This window comes from Anabrus simplex, chromosome 1, assembly GCF_040414725.1.
Source record: "Anabrus simplex isolate iqAnaSimp1 chromosome 1, ASM4041472v1, whole genome shotgun sequence".
Taxonomy (NCBI): Eukaryota; Metazoa; Arthropoda; class Insecta; order Orthoptera; family Tettigoniidae; genus Anabrus; species Anabrus simplex.
The window spans coordinates 620,791,030-620,817,455 of NC_090265.1; the positions used below are offsets into that span (position 1 = coordinate 620,791,030).

Consider the following 26,426-nt stretch of genomic DNA (forward strand, 5'->3'; position numbering starts at 1 on the left):
GATACAAAGAAATATCCACAAAGATCATGAACCTCAGGATTGAGGCAAGAGAAAGAAGGAGAATACGAAGAAAAGGGTAGCATTTCATGTTCACATCAGTACACGATCGCGACTCAATCCCATAAAATTTAAAAATAAAAATTTAGTTTTGTGCATACAGATGGATGTAATAATCCTTGATTTTATTTTATACAGTCATCTGCATATGTTATATGTTACAGAATCAAGTTTAATTATTATTTTTATTGTCCTAGACTGCGCACCAAAAAGCCTGGCTTCAATTCCAAACCTCTCCGCAGTGTTCACAAGGAGTGAGGGCATAGACGCTCTTGCTGGTGATTCGACTGTCGGATGGCGACGTTAGGCCTTGAGCAGACCCCTTGGTGCTTTTGAAAGGAGCTGACTACGTGCCAACACCGAGTTTCGCCCTCTCCCTGCCTCATTATCATCATCGTCATTATCATCTCACAGCTAGACTTACGGGTCAACCTGCACCAGGCGAGCTGAACATGTCTTCGGATACTCCCGGCACTGAAAGCCATACGATAAATAAATCATTATTCCTACATATGTACCAGAAATTAATATTAATTGTTTTTTAAGTCACTGGCCTGTTTCAGGAGATAAATAGTAGCTTTCTAAAATCATGCTGTTGGATTTATAAAACGAACCCATCTCTATGTAAATTGATAATGATTCTCCAGCCGAAACTCTTGACTCCAGACCCACTCACAAACTACTGGGTGAACCGCCGACCACAACGTTACCGCTGCTAATTGTTTTCCCGGACAACTTATCGCTAATTACTTTGTTACACTACACTGCTCTACAAAACAGCAGTGCGCAGGCTAAGTACCTCACTGACAGTCAAATATCGGTCAGCAATCAATTATACGGTGATTAAGAAGTCCTGCGGGGTGGCTCAACTTAAGAAAAATGTCGGTGGATACTCCTACGATATAAATTCTTCTCCCGTATTTATTTTTTAATGCATGAAGTTTTTTCCATAAGATTATTAACGGACTGGCAACAATCCATAAGATGGGACGGTATATGCTGGGATCTTTCATAAGCCACATTTGAAAAATTGTGACTACGAGTAAAGGAATGGAAAACACGTCAAGCAAAATGAAGTCAGTGGTATAATTTTAATACATATTCACAATGCGTGAAAGAAAGATTCTTTGTGTGTATTCTGTGACGATTACACAGTTAATTCCGTTCTTAAGTGAACTGAGTATTCCTCACTATTTCCTACTGTATTCGAATTTAAGGTCGAAGACTCATTTGCACGTAACATTTGTACCACGAATCATGACCTATAGTTATTCTCACTCATTTGAATTAAATATGATAACACTCCTTTCGTTATCATTTCTAAATCATTTCTCCCATTTTAAAGTGATAACTGAATAATCAAAATGTAGTACCAGGAATGGAGTTATTCTATGTGAGATAGGAACCTGAAAGACATTAAACAATAAGAGTTCAATAATTTCTTCATATACTGTATTTAATCAGTACACGGAAAACGAAGAGTATGAATCCTGATATCTTCCATTGGCCATTATATATTTAATACTGTAATAAGAATTTCTTAATTTTCAGTTAGTCTGATTTCATGTTTCCGTATTAAAGTAAATTTTGTTGGAATATATTTTTTATTCGCATTTCCCCGTGCGTTGGGCATATCTGAGAATGTCATTCAGTTGTTATTATGGTGGGATGTGCAATACATAATATTTGGCCAAGTAACCATGATATAATGTACTGTATTCAGCAAATTTTATCAGTCAGCTACCGAATATTAACGCATAAATTGAGCATCACGCTCATAGTTTTGTAATTTTAGGATAGCACGGATGTTGTTCTTCGATGTATGCTTTGTATGCTTTAATACCGCGAAAGTGTATTGTGTAATTATGTATGCATATTAACGTGTAAAGCTGTAGTTCCGTCCACTTGACCTTAAATGTGTAACCTTATATCCGACGTCATTTCAGATAATCTTTCCGGATGCTGATAAAGAATCTTTACAGCTGTATGGTAAATGACCGTATGGATCATCGAGTATGATATAAAATAAGTGAGATCCTTAGTGTTTGAAAATGAACAGATACTTAAAATATCTTCTCGGTTCGAAGGAAATTGTTTACAGGTTTTTAAAACATGATTATTGTCTACATCGGAATTTTCTTTCTAATTTTGTTCACAAGGACAATACAGATCGAACGAGAGTTCTCAAAGAAGGTATTCAATTTCGTCCTGTTTTAATCGTTTCTGAAAATAATAATAATCCAAATATGATGACTGCAAAGTAATATTTTTTAAATGCAACGGCGTTTTAAATTCTCGTGCTACTTACGACAGAAGTATTCTACTACTACTGTAAGGATTTACAGGTAATGGACTTTAATTATCCAACTCTATATGAAAGAATTGATATTTGAATTGACGTATCTGAATATCTCTTACAAGATTACTATATATTTTGATGTCAGACAGTTCTTCAGTGGATCTCACGAGTCAGAATTAACCGTTTTCGTCCTCTAGTCGAGAGTTAAAATCCTTGGACGAACCGACTCCTCTCGTAAGACGCATGCACGCTACCCCTACACTACGGGACTGGCACTATCTTCCTCTCTTGGTCAGTATTATTTCTCTGTAACCCAGGAAACATTTCTTTCTAATCTCACGTAATCACTTCTTAAGGATAACAAGTATGATTTGTTGTGGTAGTAATGGAATAATTTTGAAACTTTCGATTTATATTGAGAAGTAGAGAAATGTAAGTGAAGAACAAGTAAAACACTTACTTTTGGAGTTAAAAGATCCGTAAGTAGATTTACTCCAATATTATTTTTACTCTCTTGTATATATCCGTACAAATTCTTTAAGGAATTATCCACAGTGCTATTTTACTTAACCCTGCAAAATACATGACAGCGATGAGTAATGGTTAAATCATGAGACCTATTGCGAAGAAGAATATGTTTATGACATCATCGCTTAGAGCATACAACTGTACTTTTAGCATGGTATTGATCCCGAGTCCCAAGGCCTTTACAAGGTCGGAGTGATGGTACTGAAGAAAGAACACGGATGCGGAGACGAGAAGAAAACAAGTAGGAACTATCCCTGTTGACGTAAAGATGTAGTTGCAATGTCAATCGAAGTGATTGATCAAAAGGAGCTCGGGGCTTCCTTATTTGTGAACATATGTAAGCGACTTGTAATTTTTAACTCCGCCATTCAGAAAGTTTCCAGAATTGCTCTAAAAGGATTGGACTCTATTTCTCGTCATCATTTATATGATTAAATACTAATGTTTTTGACACTTTTAGAAGATCTTTACTGTTCTCCTTTTTTATACTCTCTTTCATAAGTCCGACATTTTCTAGTTCAGATTGTTTATTTTGTTTCTTGTGTTTCAGATGTTCCACATCTCATGGAAAATTGCATATCTCTGTAGCTGTACAGATGATGTAGATTTCATTTTAACATTTCTTAATTGCAAATTATACTGTTTCCATTTCATAAAATGTTCTGAATTTTGACAATCCCGGCAAACTTGTAAATAACGGAAGCAAGAAAAATGCCAGTTTTAAGGCAGAATATTGAAAGTGATAGGAAAAGCGGCATACTTTAAAAATTCAAATTGTTATTATAAATTAATAAAGTGAGTACGTATTCTTCTAACACAACGAAATATTTGAGAGAAAAGACTAGTAAATGAATTTTGAGCCCAAAATTGGGAGTGTTCCTAGCTATACACCGTTTCGATTTTCACTGTCATATTCACTTCCGTCATGTGTTATTCTCGCATATTTAACGAAACTTCGCTTATTGTGCTCTTGCTCGCTTCAAAGCTCTGATTTTTATAACATATCAAAAACCAGAATCTGTCTCTCAGAGCATATCTAGAGGGAAGAAAATTAATTCTACAATATCGAAATTTGTTCTTCCTAAAGCCCTCAATAATTTAAGAGTAGTAACTCAAAGCCCTGACGTCGTACCTTAACGGTGTTTCTATATACTTTTGCCAGGCTAATCTCTTTGATATTCTGTATCCGATCACTTCCTTTTAATTACCGACTATACTGAATTTCATCTGCATTTTCAACGACATTCATAGACGCCGTCATTGTTGAGGAGGTTGGAAATCATCTTAATTTTGTTATTTTTGCTTCCTCAGTCATGAGTCTAATAGGAAACATCTTAACGCGCTACCGATTAATCACGTATAAGAAGTTACTTTGTTATAGATATAATGATATAATTTCCATTATTGAAGACTGCACAACTAAAGGTAGAGTGTGGAGTCTTTTTTCTCTTGATGTCTTCTCAGAAACATCGAATGCACCATGTACGTGGTGTCATTTTAAAACTTCACTTAACCACAAAAATGCAATAATACTTTATAGTGTAGGGGAGTATCAGGACCCCTAACTTCACCACGGATAATAAAACTATACATAACCTAACCTAATCTAATAATGAGTTTCAGCAAGGCTTAGTCGTTGGCTTAGGCCTACCGAGCACAATTGAGTGTTCGTGTTATATCCAGTCATTGAAGTCTCCATAATAAATTTTCAACATTTCACTTTTATTAATTTAAATGAACGTATATAATTGTTCAGTGAGCAAGTCTTTGACTGAATGTTAAGCGTAGCGACCTTCACTTCAGAGAGTCCTGCTTTCGATTCCCGGTAAGGCCGGTTATTTTAGCAGCCGCTGATAAATTCCTCTGGTTCGATGACTGGGTATTTATGTTTGTCTTAAAACACATGTATTTACGTACGACATAGCAATGTCTTACAACACAGAAACAAACAATAGTGACATTCCACCACATAGCGTTGGAGTCGGAAAGGGTATCCGGCCGTAGAATTGGGCTTAATTCTACATGTAGTGAAGTCCGCTTAACATTCGGAGTACGTTAGTTACTGTAAAAGGTGTATGAACGTCCAGGAAAGATAAACCAGAATTTCAAGTTCAATTAAGTCAATCATTTGATTTTTAAATATGTTTTGATTTATTAATGTTGCTTTATAAGGACCTACTTGGTCAGTTGCGGCACGCGGACAGTGCTATTAATAGTCGTATAGCGCCAGAGTCTACTTTTACGTGGCCATAATAAAGACACCTCCGTACAGGCCATGAAGGCCCTTGGAGGAGTGGAAGGTAAAGGCTTCCACCATTGTTGACCTCGGCACGGGATGGGTAGAGTGGTTAGCTCTACGCCCGGCCGCCTTTGCCCCCAGGAATTAACCTGGTACTCATTTTGGTGCAGGATGAGTGAACCTCAGGGCCATATGCACCTCCGGAAGTGGAAATTTCGTTTCTTAAATTTTACGACTTCCTGACGGGGATTCGAACCCACGTCCTTCCGGGCGAACCGAGCACGCCTTTACCGCCTAGGCCAGGCAGACCCTACTTTTACGTGGTAATAGTTACCATGAACCATTGTTAAATATAACTACATACTGCATCTTTCGTTTATCATTTTGTACCTGTAAACGTTGTTAGGGCAAGTAACAATTGTATGTTAGAACAAAATAGTAATAAGAGTAATACTTGTGAGCATACTGTAAAGAGATGTGTAATATTAATAATTCACTAACAACCGAGCTTGGTGGTCAGTACATGCGATTGGCTTAGTGAAAGTTCCTCTAAACAAGAGCGAGTAAAGCTGGAGAGTAAAATATTATAAATACAGGTCTTCATGTAAGTATTCTACGCATGATATTTTCATTAAAACTCTTTAATTTTTGTAAATAAAATATTTTTCCATTCTAGACTAGAGTATAGGTCTGATTAAGTAGTTTTGAAGGATATTTTGCATATCACGATCCGTTATATCACCTTTAAGCCATCCATACGTTCTCTGTCGTAGAATCATGTCTATTAATTAGATCATCCTGTTAGGTAGGAGCTGACCTGTGACGAAACAGCCATACTTGCGCAATATCAGAAGTCGAAGAATCATCTGCCACTGCGTCAAGGATGAACTCTCCAGCTCAACCACAGAATGAGCGGGAGGTAAATGATTCTCTTTCTTTCAGTGACATCACAATAGCCTAACGTACGGTTGCGTGGAATTGTTTGTTGCTTGAAATACACGGGTCTTAGGCAGTAATATGTTGTTCAATGGGTCTCATTGAAATAACAATTTACTAACTTATGATTGATAAATGTGCCGTGAAATGTCAAACGATAGTTCATCCCTGTAAATTTCACTTGGGGTTTTAAACTCGCATATGGAAACAACTAAATAAGTAAATGAATAAGTAGTCAGAAAGTTAGAAAAATGGAACTTAATTACCTACTCTCGGTTATAGAACTCCGATTGTCTTGTTGTTATAAGTTTACGGTCTTATCAATATTCATCCCTATTTGAAAAATAAAGATTTACAGTTCCTTTTAGTTGTACCACACTGACAACTTTTTAAAATTAACAGTCATCAAATAGTGTTTACTACGGGAAAGCATTTCATTGTTTATGGTGAAGCAGTTTACACTGCAAGCAAATATTGAAAAATATACAGAACGGTTGATTATGTCAGATATGTTTGAACATTATTAGGTGCAGAAATGTAAAATGAGTAGAGGGTATGACGTAACTTCCAAATAGAAGAAAAATGTCTAGAATGATGCTCGAAATGTTGTGAAATGTCTTCAAATTTGCAACTGAGATTTTGAGTAGCAAGATTCTTACTTACCCGAAATGTGACAAAAGTAATTCAATTGATTTCGATTAAGCAATACATTATGCCACCGCAAACTAAGTGAGTCACATTTATTTCTAAATGTTACTGCAGATAAAGTGTAATAAATAAACCGTTCTGATCAAAGCAAGTGAATAAGAGATTAATGTTCGGAGATCTCAATGATCGAGTATTAACTGAACCCAGTAATATTGGCATCATATATGCCATTATAATCCTTTATATCACCCGCTCAAAGACACAATGTCTTGTGAATTATTTTCTAAAAATGAAGTAAATTTATGAGTATGATTTCACTCATCATTTCCTAATCAACAGAAAATACTTTTGCTGTGATGCGCTTTTCGATGAACTAAAATAACTTGACCATGATGTAAAAAAGCAAATATTATAATAATAATAAAGAGCAGAGGAACAATAAGTGGAAGGCAAGATATAATAAAAAACAGTATGTTAGAAATGAATTATAATTGGAATGAACGTCGTCTTTCGCTTTGGTTTCAAACATCTCTCCCAGTCGATGTATATTTACAGTTCGCACTACGAAGCAAGATGCCTTTTCAATACGGCGGGTGTTCACCCGACCTTGAATGGTATATAAAACCTCAGATATGGCATTTATGTTGGCACATTGTAACCCGTTAAGTCCGGAAAGTCTGCGTGTAATAGGGTACTATTTCATGCTCGCAGGGCCATCAAATTCAAGTCGTGAGCTGTCTGGGCTGTTCCGTTAGACCGTGTTGTGTAGCTAATGAGGTTTCTATGATAAATAGCAAGGTTACATATTTAACATCACGTGGATTTCCGGATAAACACTAACATACCTAAAATGTAGTTTGCATATTATTGTGATTTTGTGTACGTAAATAAGGGAGTTGTCGATCGAAAATTATCAAGGTCAAAGTAAAACTTGCTAAAATCATATTTCTTAAAGGTTTCTCCCCTAAATGCCGGTCCCGTGGTGTAGGGGCAGCGTGCCTGCCTCTTACCCGGAAGCCCCGAGTTCGATTCCCGGCCAGGTTAGGGATTTTTACCTGGACCTGAAGGCTGGTTCGAGGTCCACTCAGCCTACGTGATTAGAATTGAGAAGCTATCTGACGGTGAGGTAGCGGCCCTGGTCTAGAAAGCCAAAAATAACGGCCGAGAGGATTCGTCGTGCTGACCACACGATACCTCGTAATCTGCAGGCCTACGGGCTGAGCAGCGGTCGCTGCTGGTCCAAGGCCCTTCAAGGGCTATAGTGCCACTGGGGTTTCCCCCCCCCCTAAGTGTTCACATAGACCTAGCACTGCAAGATTATTTCGTCTGTCAGGTAGCTATATTCGTGGTTTTAAAAAATTCATCGCTGGACTCACAACGTAAAATAATTGGAAACCGAAGGGAATGTATTGTAAATTATAAATGAAGATGGACTTAAATAATATTAAGCATGTTCGTCGATGGTATAACTCAAACTGTATGTTGTGGCATTGTGCTCGCGTGAATGATTAATATAACGAATATATATTTTCTGTGTACTGCTGTGCAAGGTCATCGTGACCTTCAGTGTCATGAACTTACTGTTCGTGTGCATATTGCCTAATATTTTGAGTTCCTTTAGAAACTGAAATATTGTGTTTGTAACTGTAATATTATGATGAATGGCTTCGGACAGTTGCCTGAAAACGTGTATTGGGAAATATGCCTACAGTTGATTGGAACTGGTGAACGATAAGTCATGGACTTCTTATAGGTTATGTAGCAGCCGAAAAGGTATTGAATATTTGGATTTTTCCACCCTGATTTAGCCTCGTTACCTTCCTATGCATTGCATACAGCCGTAGAGATAGATTTTCAACTTCAGATAAATCGATTATTCATTTTGGACGGCCACTACTAGCCCTTATCACGGGTAAACTCGATTTTCATGATTCGATTGCATATGATATTGATCTTGAGACTAGGGTTCGATAAGTTTGGTTTCGTAGAGAAATACTTGCATGAAAGCCTGCTGTACTCGCAGTTATAATTCTACTTTTAATCCTAATAATAATAATAATAATAATAATAATAATAATAATAATAATAATAATAATAATAATAATAATAATAATAATAATAATAATTTGTATTAAACGCCTCTTCAGAAATTAACTGACCTAAGATACGACGCATTAGCGGTACATTTTTCCTAGAAAGGAGATATTTTATGTGCAGTAAATATGCAGTAACAGTGGCCCCTCGCATGTAAACACTCTTAAGGGTCGACTTAGTGTGGCGGTATTCGAACCAATAATCTTGAACATAAAATGTTATCCCAACCAAATACATTACTCGGTCGATCAAGAAAAATATACTCATTGTTTATGGTTAATTAAACAGTGAATTAATTACTACTGAGCTGGAGTTTGTAGTAAAATGTTGTTTTTTCTACCATGATTTGGGTATCATCAATTCGTTGTTAGAGCTCTCATAATTGAAAACAGTGACCTTCAGTATAGAAAATAATGAGGAAAGCAATTCGCATTTGTAGCTTGGAAAAATACTTCGCAAGTTGAAATGTTGGTCATAAGCACTCATAAAAATTAGTAACTTAAACAATGTTCAGATCTACAGAAGTACTTCCAGTGAAACGATAATTGAGTTTCTGGCCTTAGTAACGAATTTCCTTAACTACATTATCTTTCATTGCTTCATTCTATTCTTTGTTAATAGCATTCTATTTTCTCCTTCTCGGTCGAGTTGTAAACCAACAAAATGCATGCAGCTGATGAAGGTCGGATACCACAGCATCTTCAAGTGAAAGTTGTCCTTTTCCTCCGTCTACGGCTATTCGCACCGCGTTAAGGCGGCGTGTTGCATCATAGAAGCGTAAGTGTTGAAGAGGATGGGATAACATTTTACTGGCCTTTAGTATTTTAATCACATTAAGTAAATCGTACCTTCACTGTAAACACGTCCGAACACTTCAGTTGATGAGACAAGTTTTTTACTCATACATCAAAGTAGGCTTATATTCGGGTATACTAATGTGATGCCTCTTTAAGCGCGATGTGAGAGGGCAGTAGAAAGTCACCATGAAGAAGCAAAACCTCCGTACAGGCAATGAAGGCTCACGGAGGAGTAGGAGGTGAAGGCTTGCACTACAGTATTCGTAACTCGGGGTAGACGGTCGGATTGTGTGCCCAGCAGCCTTTGACCCCAGGTATTAACATGGTACTCGTTTTCTTGGTGAAGGTGACCTCTCTAGAAGTAGAACCTCGCCTCTTAATCTTTCAGCTTCCTAATGGGAAACTTTTCTGGTGAACTGCGCTCATCTTTACCGCCTTGGCTACTAAGCCCGTTCAATTGAAGAAAGTGGGTTTAATTCCAAGTCTTTCTTTTGTGTTTTATTCGGTATCTAATAAATGTAAATAATAGAGGGTGATCTTTAATCCTCCATTTACAAATGACCATGAATGAATATAGTGGAAGAGTATAGTCTTTACTCCTCTACAACTATTAACGTAGGTTGAACTACTATATCGCTCGATATTGAAACGGCAAAATCTCAGTTGCAGAATGGTCATATACTTGTATCAAAAATGTTAAATTATTTCTAACATCATACGAAGAAAACTAGGTAAATCTTATGGGATAAAAGTATTACCATGACTGTGCGGTAGAAGTGTGTTAAATTTATAAAGAGAATAGAAAGAAAGACAATTTATTCCTTGCCTTCAATTTTATACATCTACTCATTCTTGTGTGTTGAATATTCACTACTGAATATCTATAAATAAATAAATAAATAAATAAATAAATAAATAAATAAATAAATAAATAAATAAATAAATAAATTAAAAAAATATTTCTGCGAATGTTATAGCTACAGTTAAGATATTTGGGACCTTCCTTTGATTGTGTTGCTGATATGTAACATGGTATTTTACTTTTAAGATTAAAATCCCTCGGGCCAGCCGGACATTGAATTCGGAGCCCTGACAACCAGAGACCACGACGCCGACTATTTTTAGAAGGAGCCGAACATTATAACCGTGAGTAAAATTAAGTCGTGCATACGATTACGGTGATTTGAATCCATTATAGCATTAGCTTAATATTTCAGTGAGTCTTTTACGTACAGTCGAACTTTCACATGCCAATTGCGAAATATACGTATTGGAAAATATATCATCATTTGAGGAGAAGTAGTATTCCTTGGGATTGTATTATGGTATCGTGCCATTTTTATTTTGCTGAAGGTGCGTACTTTATTTAACTTTTTGGAAATTAGTGACTTCTGTGCTAAATTCTTCGGAAGAAATTATATTTCACTTTCCATGGATATTGATCTATAGAATGTTTGCCGTCAAATGCACATTCTTCTTTGTCATATCTGAGATTAAACCACAGTGGTTACGTGATTAGGGAACCACAAAAAAAGTGTATTTATTCCTCCACAGTAGAAACCAAACGTTCCTACAACTTCTGTAATGTGAATAGTTACCAGTTATCACTATACTACAAATACATTCCTAGTTATACAGTTCCTATTGAACATTATTTTCGCAACTTCTGGTCATCTAATCACCTAGTCCTTCCCGACTCCAAATGTTCGCTGAAAACTGGATTACGATGAAACTTCAGTGCAAGGGCGTTCAAAAAAGTATAATAAGCACAAATTAAGTTTCAGTAAAACAAGAAGGGAAGGAAATATTCAATTAAAATTTACTTAGAACAGTAACATACAGAACAATCACTAAAAATTGGAGAACTGTAAAATATTCAAAATATAAAAATTAACAAACTAGAAGTAGAATAATTATTTGTGAGCATTCGCATTATCTCTGACTGTTTAAAAATACAATGTACACTCGGTTAATGGATTCAAAACTTCAAGGAATGGCGATGGAAAGCACTAATCTAACATACCCTGTAAAAATTCCATGCTCATTTACTTAAGAAAAATGTTTATTGTTGTTTAATTGATAAAAGCAGATAGCAAATTTATATCAATTTTAAATTTAAAATATACCTTGGAATTGAATTATAATTTATAACGAAATTTGACATCGCTTTAATTACTCCAATTTTTTGATATTTAGAAAATTTGAATTTTGGATTTTTAAAATTTGGAATGATAATGAAAAATTACATATGGAATACACTTTTATAACATTAATAATATTAAAGATAAAATAAATAATTACTTCACAATCTTACAACTCGATTCGCTTCTGTATTTAAAAATGTTATATTATGATTTAAATTTATTATTTAATTTCGCTGTACTTTCCTAAAGAAAATATTAGGTATTGTTGGTCAATAGACTAATAAAAGGATATACTTTTATTGGTCAATAGAGTAATAAAAGGATATACTTTTAGAAGTTTCCAAATTTCAGAAGAGATCAGTCAAAATTGAAATATAATTGACTTTACAGTTGGATATTGCTTCAGTATTTTAAAGTTGTGTTTATTCGAACATTTTAAGCTTAATTTATTTTAGTTTAGAATGATACTGAAGAATTAAACACGAATTATAGATAACAGAACATCAATAGTGTTTTAAAAATGCGTTCACTAATTTGACTTTGAATTCAATTCTCTGCTTTAAAAAATTTTAAAACGTATTGTTTAATGCTCATTTACTTTGGAAAGGAAAAAAATATACATAGATGAATAAAAGGTGATAAGATAACAAATGTTTAAATTTAACTTAAAATTTAAATTTAAATTTGATATTTAAATGCAATTTATATTAGAATTGCACGTTGCTGTAATATTCCCACTGTTATGTTTATTTGAAAATTTAAAATGTATATTCTATGAATTTAGAAGTATAGTGAATCATTAAACATGAAATATATTTTTCAGAACATCAGCATTGTTAAAGCCAAAAATTTTATTTTGCTCACAAATTTCTCACCCTCAGTAAAAAAAAAAAAAGAATTGTTGTGTAAATTCTATGATTTAGCAGCCAACCCTGAAATAATATTTTAAAATACTAAACAATAACACATGCAAACTTTTAATAGAAGTCCATTCTAGCAAAATATAAAGAAATATTGTTAAAAGTAACTTTACTTACCAAACACAATGTGGTGCGACGGGACCACATGGTGTGCGATCTTCCGCAACTTGTCTCTTCGTCTCCTCTGCACGCCTCACCGTTCCATACTAAGCACAAGCACCAACTGTGAGAAGGAGAGAGAAGTGGGAAGACTATCTAGTACAATACTCGTCTCGTGAGGTGTGATCACCACTGGCTACGCGCGACCGACGTGCCAGCCTCTTTATAAAATGCTGCAGGTTCGCTGGGATTGGCCCGGTACATCTTCAGCCTTAGCATCTCCGCGAGAGGAGGAAGGTGGGGGGAGGTGTGGTAGGCACCTCACCTCCAACTATTACGATTGCTAAAGTATTAGGATTGCTTTACTTTTAATTACTAGGTAGTAGGAGGTAATTAGTGGCCAGACATGACATATTCAGATTTTTTTAAAAACATTAAATTGATAATCGACATGTAATCAAGAAAACTGATGAAATTCAAAATAGTTTCATTTCATATTCTGCATAACATAGTCGCAGCAGTGGCGTGATATCCGAGTTGCATTGTCACTGCTTTCTCACCAAGGCGGCCACGATTCGAATCTCACCCAATGCATGTGGGATTTTGGAAATGACAGTTCGCGTTTGTATAGTTCGGATTCCACTCTAAACTGGAGGTGTTAATAATCACGTACAAGTACAAGCTTGGTTTTACAAAAGCAACAATTTTCTAACTTCCACATGCTACTAAAATGAAGAAGCTGTGAAAAATTGTACATATCGTCGTGTGATAGCACATTTTATTTTGGGATAGCGAAATTTGCTCTTTTAACAAAATAATAAAATATTTCTTCTCCTTACATTTCTTCTCTGACCCAGCTGGGAACGCGGGTGCGAATTGTGTCTTACTTATAGATTTGGCCCTGTTTTTCGGCTGGGATGCAAACTCTATGTAGAGCCATGTATTTGCCATTGCGTGTCTCTGTGGCGGATATCTATGTTGTGTGTACTCTACATGATGAGCTTTGTATTGAGATAGATAGAAACACCCAGTCCCTCGAACCGGAGGACTTAACCAGAGGCCAAAAAGAAATCCCCGCCCGGACAGGAAATCGAACTCGGGCCCTCTGAACCGAAAGCAGCGATGCTCATCATTCAATCAAGGATCTAAGTATAGTACAAATATACACAGCGAAATATATATCTTGATTTTAATTACATTTTGTGGATTTTTTTACACTTTTGCAATTCTTCAGAATGTTCTTTTTGAATAATTAACGGGTAGTGCAATCACAAATTTTTTCTATATTGGGAGAAATTAATTCATTTAACATAGATAACTGTGGAAAAACCCAGTATGATACACTCATTATCGATATTAAATCATAGGTAATAAAGTGTACTAATAATTAACATGTATGAATGTTGGGTATTCAGCTCAAAGGCTGGTTTGATCCTCTACAGCTCTGCCAACAGCTGTCATAGATAGCCTAGGCATCACTGAAGAGACCTACTATGGAAATGAGGAGTGAGTTAGTTTCCCGTCGCTTTCCTCACAATAATTAACATAGGGCGTTGATAAAAATGAAAATTTTGACATAATGTTGTAAAATGGATTAAAGGTTAAAAATAAATTTAATTTTAGTTCTTGTTTCCGGAATTTGTAAATAATTGGCTTCTAATATGCGAACAATTTAAAAAAATATTTCAAACTAGTTATATTTCTCATTATGACATTACTTAATGTAGAGTAAATATGATCAAGCTCGACAGCTGCAGCCGCTTAAGTGCGGTCAGTATCCAGTACCAACTTTCGGCAGCAGCCCTGAAGATGTTTTTCCGTGGTTTCCCATTTTAACACCAGGCAAATAATGCTGGGGCTGTGCCTTAATAAAGTCCACGGCAGCTTTCTTACCCCTGTTAGCCCTTTCCTATTCCTACGTCGCCATAAGACCTATCTGTGTCGGTGCGACGTAAAACAACTTGTAAAAAAAATATGGTAAATACGATGATCAGGAAGTCAAGAGTCTTGCTATCATCTCTCATAAAACTATTTAAAGCTCAAAATTAAAGAGATCCCTTGATCAAATTGAGGAGGTGAGTTGGATCTTTTTAGAATTAATTTTAGGAGCTAACTACCGTTTGTTAATTAGCCATTGTCATTTTTAAAATTTCGTATCCCGTATTATTCTCAACTATGTTCAGGAAAGGAATTTAGTTCACACGTACCGGTAGTTAATTCTTACTTAGCAGATGAAGGTAGACTAAAGTTTGATCCAGTTCGGACTTCTCGTATTTTCGTTCCATGTCTTCTTACGGTGCGGAAATTAATTTATATCGTCGCTGCCGGGACAAAACCTCCTGCAATATTTTAGCATAGAAATTTGGCCGGTAAGGTTCTGTCATCTAAAGTTCAATATTGTGTGAATGTTGTCAAGGCATTCTCGCTCTTCATAATGTATGTGCTGCGGGTCAGTATATCTCCAAAAATATTATCACATAGGAGGTTTTGTCCCGGCAAAGACGATATTCTACTCATAAGTTTTTTTTTTTTTTTTTTTTTTTTTAGAGATTAAGAAAATCTTAACTATATCTTCCACATCTCCCATAAGACACAAGACTCACCTTGCTTGCAAAGGAACTTAGGTAATCTTTTACAAATGTCATTCACTCTCTGTTTACTAAATTATAAATCTGGTTGTGATTTTCTGATATTTCATCTCAGTTCACGAAAATCTCAAGGTCACTCACTAAGACGTGAATTAAATTTGAATTAACACCTGAAGAGAAATCAATACAACAATACACCCTTTAGAAATATTAAATCAGATATAATAAAATGTACTAGTAATGAACACAAGACGTTGATAGAAACGAACAATTTGACATCACATTTTTATGTGACGTCTCTTGTGTATAACTTGAAATGAGCAGTGATATAACTGCCGTAAGTAAAATACTGGCATAGAGTAACGTACTTAAGACAATGATTATTCTTCGCTTTCGTGCAAGTCCGCTATCGCTACTCAGTTGGTCTCACGAGATTACCCTTAAATCACGTGGCTAGCGTGTTGGAGATCAGTTTATAAATTTGAGATAAGCGCCATTCTATGTTTTATCTAGAGATGAATTGGAATGCCCATCAAGAATGACCAGTACAAGTCCCCATGATTGTAATTAGAATCACTGGAATTTATATAATTATCTCATGGAACGCAAATCAGCATGCACGGCTTGGGCTGACGAAAAATAAATAAATAAATAAATAAATAAATAAATAAATAAATAAATAAATAAATAAATAAATAAATAAATAAATAAATAAATAAATAAATAAATAAATAAATAAATAAATAAATAAATAAATAAATAAATAAATAAATATTCTGGACGGTATTAAATATCATGGTTCATTCCATCCCAACGGACCGTGACTTCGAACTGATTTTTGGTTTTGAATAACGTTTAAATCTTGCTTCTCTTAGTGATGTACGAGAGGATCTCGTTAGGATCGGACAAAAAATGTGTAGTGCCACTCACTCATCACAATATTTCAGAAACCACCTAACCAATGAGAATCATCAGTAACTGATAAGAATTCTCCTTTTTAACTCAACAAAATAAGGACTAAAATACGATAAATGAGCGATGATTCGGAGCGATTGGCCATGGAATGCTTTAGTAGTTCAATGTTATGCGATCTGGTAGCGCTCATTTGTCACATTTTGCTACTGTTACTTGGTGGCGTTCATAATTCTCAATTAACAAGCCTTAATATTAAGTATATGAAAACTCCAAAATGTAGAAAATCGTTAGGGCCACACAGCTGTGAGTTTCCATTCGGGAGATGGTGGGTTCGAATACCACCTTCGGCAGCCCTGAGGATGATTTTCCGTGGTTTCCTACTTTTACTTTTACACCACGCAAATGTTGCTGTAACTTAAGTAAGGCCACGGCCGTTATCTTCCCAGTCCTAAACATTTCCTATTCTTCCGTCACCGGAAACCTTCGATGTGCTAGTGCACTGTTAAAGTAGTAACAAAGAAAAAGTAGGAAATCATGAACACCGTCTTATGGTATTTCTCTGGACATCCTGAAAAACAATGAAGATCTTTGCCATTTTTTTCATATATACAAAGGAAAAACATGGTTTTATTAACAAAACTCCTCAATGTGAAGAGAGGTAATTCCTTTAAAATAAATAAATAAATAAATAAATAAATAAATAAATAAATAAATAAATAAATAAATAAATAAATAAATAAATAAATAAAATATAATTCAATCACTGAATGAATGAATCAATTAATCAATCAGGCTGTCAATCAGTCAGCATATAAAACGTGATCAATTATTTTTATTCAAATCACTTGCATATGTTTTATTTGAAAGCCCATTAAATTATTGATACATTTTTCTATATATTTTGAGCTCATTTGGATTCCTTAATTATATATCTAGTATCCGCTTCGCAATGTATCACCATTTGCGTTGCTCTCTTTATGTTGCAAACACAAACCTGATTTATATGAAGTCCAATGCGACTACTATGAATCCACTCCTCCCAGTTGGAAGGTCACCAAGTATGGTAACAAAGTGAACAGTCAATGACCGGCAATAAGAGAGAAATTTCACTTCTTTAAACTATGGATATTAGCATATAAACACATTCTCTATTATGTGATAAGAACGTGTCAAATATGTAATAAAAAGTTTGTGTAAATCAAAGTGGTATATTTATCTTCCAGTGTGTGTGTGGAGTGATACGATGCATCCACGATATCCCCTGTCTGTCGTTAAGGACTACTAAAGGGGATAAACTTCAAGGAGCTCTGACCCCGAAAGGCGGTTTGGCGATCACGTGTCCCTTAGATGAGATGTCATTGTTTCCACTTTCTTGTGCCAGACTCCTCACTTTCATCCTTCCTAGCCGGGCTGAGTGGCTCAGATGGTTGAGGCGCTGACCTTCTGACCCCAACTTGGCAGGTTCGATCCTGGCTCAGTCCGGTGGTATTTGAAGGTGCTCATGTACGTCAGCCTCGTGTCAGTAGATTTACTGGCACGTAAAATAACTCCTACGGGACTAAATTCCGGCACCTCGGCGTCTCCAAAAACCGTAAAAGTAGTTAGCGGGACGTAAAGCAAATAACATTTTTATTATCATCCTTCCTGTACGACCTTCTTTGGTCAAATCTTGTTCTCCGGTTCCAAAGGTATTCAACTTCACTTCACGCCTTTCGTAGCCATTCCATTCCTTTCTTATCGACACCGTTATTCTTCGAAATGTCAGATTTTTTAATTTCTTCTTATTATTATTGCACCGGGAGGAACACCTTAACGCCGCTCATTCAAAATTAGCGCCTAAATGAACTCCTAATTGGTAAAACAGTGAAACTGAAACTACACCAACTTGGAACTTTAATCAGAAGATGTCACCACTAAAATATTGAGTAATTTTGTTATTGTGATGTTTCCTAGACTGACTGAATTTCTCCTAGTTTTGTTTGCTATACATCAAGATGTTTGGACATTTCTCCACAGGTGACACTACCAAAAAACTATGATCGTGCACCCTGGTGCAAAGTGAATGAACTTTTAATTTAAAGTTTTTATTTCTAGGTTTTTGTAACTGATTGATGTTCATTTATTTTTGGGTTGGCAATATTTCCTTTCCCTTTCCGCCATTTTTGAACCTGGCCAATGAAAACTTTTGTAATTAATTGTCAACCTATCACAGGCTTCTTGTTCGATGAAACTTTTTGTAATTAATTGTCAACCTATCACAGGCTTCTTGTTCGATTCTGACTTTTAAACTAAATTGAGAGGGTGTGGCTGGTTTAGTCTTGAAAGATCTCGAATCTTCCCTGAGGGTTTATAAACTGCGGCTTTTCACGTCTCTTGGCCAATTGATCGTCATCTTTCTGAGTGTGTGTGTTTAGCAGGAGGCGGGCGGCTCTTTCATCGGCAGCTAGAACATCTATAAGGTAATGGCCACATAACTTTAGTCTTTCTTGCTACCTCCGCAGTTTAATCCGAGGGAAAGGTCCGAATCGTTAAATATGTAACCTACTTTTCTAAAATGTAAACCATCTTTCGACTAATGTAAAAACTTCGTAAACCCTTTAATTGTAAATCGGGGATAGAGAGTGAATTACCCTCTCGAGCTCCCCTTTATCTTGGTTTGAGGTGACTACGTTTTATAACTGTTTGTCATTCTGTAATGTGGTAAAGTAATTTCTATACGAGTCACCTCGGTAGTTTGGGAATAGCCCCTGTTTCATTGGCCTAGAGTCCTATAGGTTTTAATTTTTCATTATCTTGGAGCGCTGTGTACGCCTCCATTCCTTTTGTGTTTGGGCCAGTTATTTAACCTGTTCTGTTTTCATGAAGGCCCCGTAGGTTGGGTATTAAATAATTCTGCATAAAGTTATTTTCAAATTGTAAGTTGTTCCTTGAGAGGCCAGTGATTGTAAATTGATGTTGCCTCGAGTAGGCTTGGAAAACTGAGAGCCTGTTAGCTCTTTTTCAAAGTTTCGTAACTGTAAAGAGTGCCTCTGGAAGGCCAGATATTGTATTTAGGGAGCAAGTGCTCTGTGAATTAGGGGATTTCTGACCTTGATTAAATTTATGCTCTTTTGTAAATTTGAGCTGGGAGCTCAAGAATTGTAAAGCGAGGGGCTTGAAATCCAGGACCTGTAGGATTTACTAATTTTGTATTTTCCTTGACCTGTTTCAAGATTGTCATTTTACCTGATATACTATTGTGTTCACTCAGTAAAAGATTGTTAAGTTTGAAGTTCTAAAAGAAAAATATAACCTTTTACAATTGTAATTCAATTCTTGATATTGTAGATAGACTCATTCACCCCGGCACCTTCTTTAACCTCTTCCTGCTCCACTGGTAACCCCGTAACAATTACTATTAGCGTTAAGAGTGAAAGGTTGCTGGATTATACTTCCTCTTCAAACAATAATCACCAGCGTATGTTGGTGCGCCAGCCCCTTATAATTTATGAAGTTCCACAACCCTTCTAACACTGCCGATCATTAAGGTCGATATTGCTCTACCTGCAATCTGCCTGCAACCTGCAGGCAACGTAAAACATACCACTCTTGCACAAGAAAAACGACTATATGCCATCATCAGACCTAGATGAAAGGACCATTCAACGAACACACTGTTTGTTGCGTAGAGCTAATACGAATGAACGAATGAACGCTGTAAAACATGAATCAGAGGTGCGGCACGGAAATTTAATACCGAGGTGAAAAATGCATGCGAAAGAAGCACGCTTCTTGCGAGCAAGGAGGGTTTTTTCATTGTGTATGATTCAGTAAGTTACCTCAATTTCTCTGAGGTCTTAAAACAGATCCACGGTGAAAACTAGCTCAGTACTGGTATTTGTGAAGGTATTTATAGCATATTGTGCATAATTCTTTCAGGGTTATCAATGTTATTCATTTTATAACGAGTTTCAAAATCTCTATAGAAGGAAGGATGAAAATCTTTGCTAACCAGCCGAAAATCATGTAATCTTACAATGGGGTATCTTCAAGAGTTTATACTTCTCTCCGTTCATGATATGACCGACATATACAAGTTTTTGATCATTGAATGTAAGCAGAACCTCAGTTGGTTTTTTCGTACTTTTAATCACTACGGTATTCCTGATTATTTTGCAGTCCAAGATATGCAATGCATACACCTGTAGCATCATATTTCAAAATGTGCTGTAATTCTATGTCACAGTTCATCCTGCCAGTTCATACAGCAATGCTGGAAAGACATTGCTGTATTAGGGAATGCGAACTCTAAAGCCAAAATTAATTTGCTTTCTGCAAAGCATGTTTTCATTTTTATGGATATGCTACGTTCTTGATCAACTCTAACTTTGATTTTTTGTCTGTATTATCACCGTTCATTCATCGGATATAGTTGTAATGCGGACCATGGTCTATACTTCTTTTACCAAGGATTCGTTGTATATTGTTGTTCTTTATGACTATATAATTTGCGAAAATTTTATGATATAATGTTGATATCGACTTTGAAGGATACCTTATTTAATTAAGTTCATGTTAATTTATTTCAAAACCAGAAGTTAGGTACAGTCATCAATTTTTATGAAGATTATAACCGTTAAAGTAATATCTTTGCCATTTGATGGTGAGTGCTCTTGGAGTATCAGCCTTAACATTCGTTAAGGTAATTTTTCTCTGATTCAGAAGGAACTTATACAACTTCGAGGTCGGTGAAGCATAACGTTGTTCATACCGTCGAAAATGAAACACAACGTCTTGTTCACATGTTAATGACACAATTCTTTTTCTGGGGAGGTTTACCTATACGAGGTACCAAAACCATCTGTCTCTGAGAAAGAAAATGTTTCATAGCTGATGTATTGCACGAAGTCGACATATCCAGAGTTAAAAAATTATTAATGCAGAATTTCATATTGCACCATGCACCAAAAGCAGCGAATGAAGAATGATTCATTACAATGATCGCAAAAGTCTCCAACTTAGTTAAAAGCGAGCTCCTTTGCTGTGTAAATCATTCACGACGAGCCGATGTCTTACCACTAGTAATGAAATAATTTAGAATTACCACATTATACCTAGGTACAATTTTGATCCTCGTAAATGTCTAACTACACCGAAGGAGTTCGATTTTGAATTAGGTGTAGTGAATATCAGTGATCAGCGCAGTGAATCGTTCTTCACTCTCTCGAAAATGTTACTTTCGTCTTCTGTAGATCATTTTCCTATTATGACGCAAATACTTTTCCCACTACCCTAAGGTAAGGTTTCCGTCTTTTTCCTGTAGACAATATTTTCCATTAGCAGCTAATATTACACACGTGAACTCGACACTGTGTGGCGCTTTCAATGATATCAACAACTTTGTACACTCCTGACCTCAAAGTAGATATGTTCCGTTTCAGACTGATACTTAGGTGGTGTATATTACCTTCCATTACCCTAAAGAAGTGGATTTTCTCTCCTTCTGAGTCTACTATTGCTTCCTTTTATACTTGTACCCGTCTCCTGCTATCATTGTCTCGCCGAATGTTCAATTTTTGTCCATTTTAGGTTCCGCTGTTATTAAGTCTGGGAAATCTGGTGAGGTTTCCTCTTGACGACATTTCGTTAGCTTCCCTTAATCCGATGTAATCGTTGTTTGAAGGGGTTTCTGCTAGCAATCGTTTTTGATTTTTGTTAACAGTAAATGTCGCACTAACACATTCGCGTTTATGGTGAAGCTGAGATGAAAAATGGCCAGGACGGGAATGTTATTGACCACATACTTCATTAAATGTTAACTTAACTGTTGAACACCTATAAAAAGATATGCAACTAAATGAGAAAATTAGGCTCGCTAACGTAACAAACGTTGAAAAATAAGGGGGTTACACTTTATACACACTTATAAAGATAATATCCTCACTAACTGCCAACATTATATTAAGCACCCCGAAGCTCAATAAGGAGAAAATACTTTTATGATATTTTAGATGAATACAAGAAATGTTACCAAGGCGAACAGGAATATAAATGGTAGAAGGATATTAATGTTCTGAAAACTGTAACTAAAATAATTTAATGCTTGAGAATTTTTTCGACCATTTTCTATCTGGTGTCTAACTGGAATAATGTACAACTTAATATGACTTACACCAAGCTCAATAGCTGCAGTCGCTTAACTGCGGTCAGTATCCAGTATTCGGGAGATAGTGGGTTCAAACCCCACTGTCGACAGCCCTGAAGATGGTTTTCCGTGGTTTCCCATTTTCCACCAAACAAATGCTGGGGCTGTACCTTAATTAAGGCCACGGACGCTTCCTTCTCATATCTAGACGTTTCCTGTCCCATCGTCGCCATAAGACCTATCTGTGTCGGTGCGACGTCAAGCAACTTGCAAAAAAACATGAGTTAGAAAGGCTGATTTAATTCTCATTCTGTTTTATAATTACCTTACATATTTACATATTTGCTGAATATTTACAAATGCGTTACGGAGATAAACTACTATTGTAATCGCCAATCCAGACATCGGATGACAAGTTTATAGAGACCTCGAGTAGTATGGATTGCTCAAGTCTTTGCCATTTATTCTGTGCGGAATTTATCTGACGCATGATGAACTTTGCAGGCATTCAATAGTGGATACTTATTCTTCATATTTGCAGCTGTGAATTACTCAGGTAAGACTCATCGGGAATGATTCACATTTAATTGCACTTCCATACTAGCGAATAAGAGATGTTGGATTTTTTCACAGAAGCTACTACATTTGGATTAGTTCTAAATATCTGGTATATCGTACTCATTTGTTATGGAGTTAGAGGAATTAACTAATATTTTCATACGGTAGTTGACAGATACGGTACATCAACAATTAATTATTGATTTATCCCGGCGGGCAATGGAACTCATCTAGAACAACTTCGGAAAACCGGCATTGACGCCCAGGTTGGTCTGGGTTATCTCTATAAAAATTTGCAGTTAACATTTGAAAAAAGTAATATATATATATATAATTTTCATGAATTATTTACCCGTAGTACATATTTCAATGTACTGTCTCAAGGACAAAGAGAAGTATTAAAGAAATTAAGTAGAAGAGTTTAGTATATAACACCACGTATAACCAATAGCAATATGTATAGATGGGTGCACTTGTGAACAAACTGTACATTGGCATTACACTGGAAACTTCCGTTATGATTAAGTGAAATGTAATTCCATTGTTATAAACAAAATACAAATAATTATATGAATTACACCATTCATTCTTGAAAATTGCAAGCATTTCATGTCACCCGGATCCAATCTCTAAGTCGTACGAAGATGATCGACAAGTTGTATCTCGTAACCACTTCGGTAATTGTTGTATTCCAGAGGGTAGTTTATTTGAATTCTAACGCTGAATGATTACGCGGTCAGTGTTGACAAACAGAGGATAGTTTTGGAGTAAAAAAGAACTCGTGCGGTCGGAAGACCGGACCCGGGTATTTCAGGAACGTAAAACATCTAGTCTGCAATGATTGTTACTTCTTCATTCCGGCCTTTTCGCAATTTCCTGGGATCGGCACAATCTTATGGAATTAGCTAAGCCTTTCCTAACATCAACCTTACGTGCAGGAATATATTCACTATTGCGTGTTTCTGTGTGTTGTAAAGAAGATGTGTATTAAGACGAACAGGAACATCCAGTCCCTGAGCCGTAAAGAATCAATCGGACACGATTAAAATCGTCCGCTCGGCCGAGAATCGAACCCGGGACGCTATGAACCGAAGGCTGTTAAGCTGACCATTCAGCCAAGGTGCCGGACCATTTTATTATGTTTGTTACTATTTACTTTAAATCTCTTGCACTGTATTATGTTGGGCGCATATAGTTTCATAATGTTAATTACTTTACGTCCCGCTAACTAGGTTACATTTACGGTTTACGGAAACGCCGAAGTGGCAGTAAATCTTCCATAACGAGACGAATATGATCACCGTAATCGAATCCACCAATTTGAGCTCAGAGGTCCGGGACTCTAATCATCTGAGCCACTCAGTTTTGCACACACAGAGTTTAAATCATTGCCAGTTGTTTGTTATTCAAACAAGAAATTATTCAACAGCCTGTACCATTGTAAGATTGCTTTTAAATCTTTCATTTCTTTTAGCAAATTTAAACAAAATTCCAAAAATGAAGCAACAGTCGGGGATAATGAGAGTGCGATTACATGTCAGTTTTTAGGGAATGAAATATATATACCACGCTGGTAGAAACTTATTACGTGTTTTCTGTTCTAAGTACCTCTAGGTTGGAAAGAGAGAGATTTGAACCTTCAAGAATGCTGAGTACTTCTACTTTCTACCCACGTAATCAGTACTAATGTCGTGGCAGGAACAAGAATCGAACCCGAGAAGCTACTCTGCTAATCCTGAAATTACAGCAGAAGACACGGAAATTTACGATGGGCAGAAAGATCGTGGATATGACAAACGATGATGTCACTTTTTATGTTGGAATACCTCAGAGTGTTGAACACAAAACAGGAGAATATGTTAATCATCGCGATATGTTACACAAGCCGACTTTCTTCAAGAGAAGTAGGTGGGTGCTCGTGATTAATTGATTATCTTGCTCATTTTCATAAATTATATGTTTTCTGCTATGACAATGAACTCTATGTAGTGTTAATAAATTAAAAAAAACCTGTGGTGTCCATGGTTGATTAGCAGAAATATAGAAGAATAAATTAAATTTCGTGCTCTGTGTCCCTGGAAAATCAAGACTGAATAATTAGGAGAACACGTTCTGTTAATTTACTGTTATGAAACAGAGAAACCTTTCTTTCCGATGTCAAGTTTAAGGACTTCGAGAATTAGTGATGGACTTGGGTTTTCATGATTAACTTCTTAACCTCGCATTAGTTCCGACTTTAAGAATACGGTGAAACCTCGAGAACAGCCCTGAAGGAGCATTGCAATTAGTTCATCAACAGGACCTTATACTGCTTTCATTGCTATTTAATCTCGAAAGAAGGCGTATCACAGTGAAAAATTCATTTATTCGAGGTTTATCTGATAATTAGGTTGAAGATTTTTTACTGCCTGTTTTCTTGTGATTGCCTGAAAGAAATGATCTTCGTTTAATGCTATTCTATTTTTGACGTGAGTTCATTCTCATAATTAGAAGTACGTGAAACCTAATATAAGCCCAGTTGGCACACTGCAGCGAAATGCTGGTAATTTCACGATTTAAAAAGCCTGGAGAGCTTGATTACTTACAGTATATGAACTTCAGGAACTCTTTTTTTCGGATTATGTTGGACAGAGATAGACTGTACCCAAATAACAGGTTACATCCTGAAGCAAATGTACTTAATGTTTCACTCTATAAATAGATAAATATTTTCTGATAATAAAAATAGAGTTGGAGTAATTATGAACGAGTATACGGCCAGAAAAATGGCAAGCAAACACTCTGCGTTTTATCAACCAAATGTAGGTTAAGCCAAACCAAATGTTCTCATTTTTACACTAAGTTTGAGTAATATTCTCGCACAAAAATTTAAAAAAGATATTGATAATTTCAGAAACCATACGAAACATTTCTTTACTCGCGCGGTGGGAAGTAAAAGTTGATTAAATAATTAACTAAGCTCTGACATAATAGTATAGATCTTATAAAACACATATTTCTGTGTTCCATGACAATAAAAAAGAACTATATAGTTTAAAGTACATCCAGTAAATAAGAACCTCATTCATGACACCTTTATGCATATTCTGTAGTTTTCCTTACTCTTTATGAGTAAAGAGAGGGAAAATCCGCTTAGGATAGCAGCCCTAATTCTAGGGAAACCACAAAGGTTCAGCTCACTGATTAATCCATGAAGAAAATAAGAAAATACATTTCATTCATTTTATTTTGAATTTTAAAAAATGTTGCAAAGTGTATTAATTTTCTGGCAGCTATCCCCGATGGAATATATTTTTTCAAGTAACTTTTTAAGTTAAACAGATGAGTTTGTACTATTTGGAGTGAATCTCTCAATCGCGGTCGACATTTACTGTAGGACATTAGTTGGGAGTGGAAACCTCTTGAAAATATTCACAGAAAATTTGTGATTTTTCCTCCCGCACCAAATAACATACCAATAACTTCCCAGTACTTAATTTT

The 26,426-nt window shown here is 35.9% G+C and overlaps 1 protein-coding gene across 2 annotated transcripts in view; it reads right to left on the reverse strand.

The window, feature by feature from the left end:
* The window catches only part of LOC136857207 (uncharacterized), a 116,784-nt gene extending 103,838 nt beyond the window's left edge, over positions 1–12,946 (reverse strand). For both annotated transcript variants that reach the window (XM_068225093.1, XM_067135669.2), the window contains exon 1: positions 12,780–12,946. In XM_068225093.1, coding sequence (XP_068081194.1) covers positions 12,780–12,809 — 30 coding nt within the window. In that variant the 5' untranslated portion in view covers positions 12,810–12,946. The remainder of the gene's footprint in view (positions 1–12,779) is intronic.
* Positions 12,947–26,426: the final 13,480 nt, after the last annotated feature.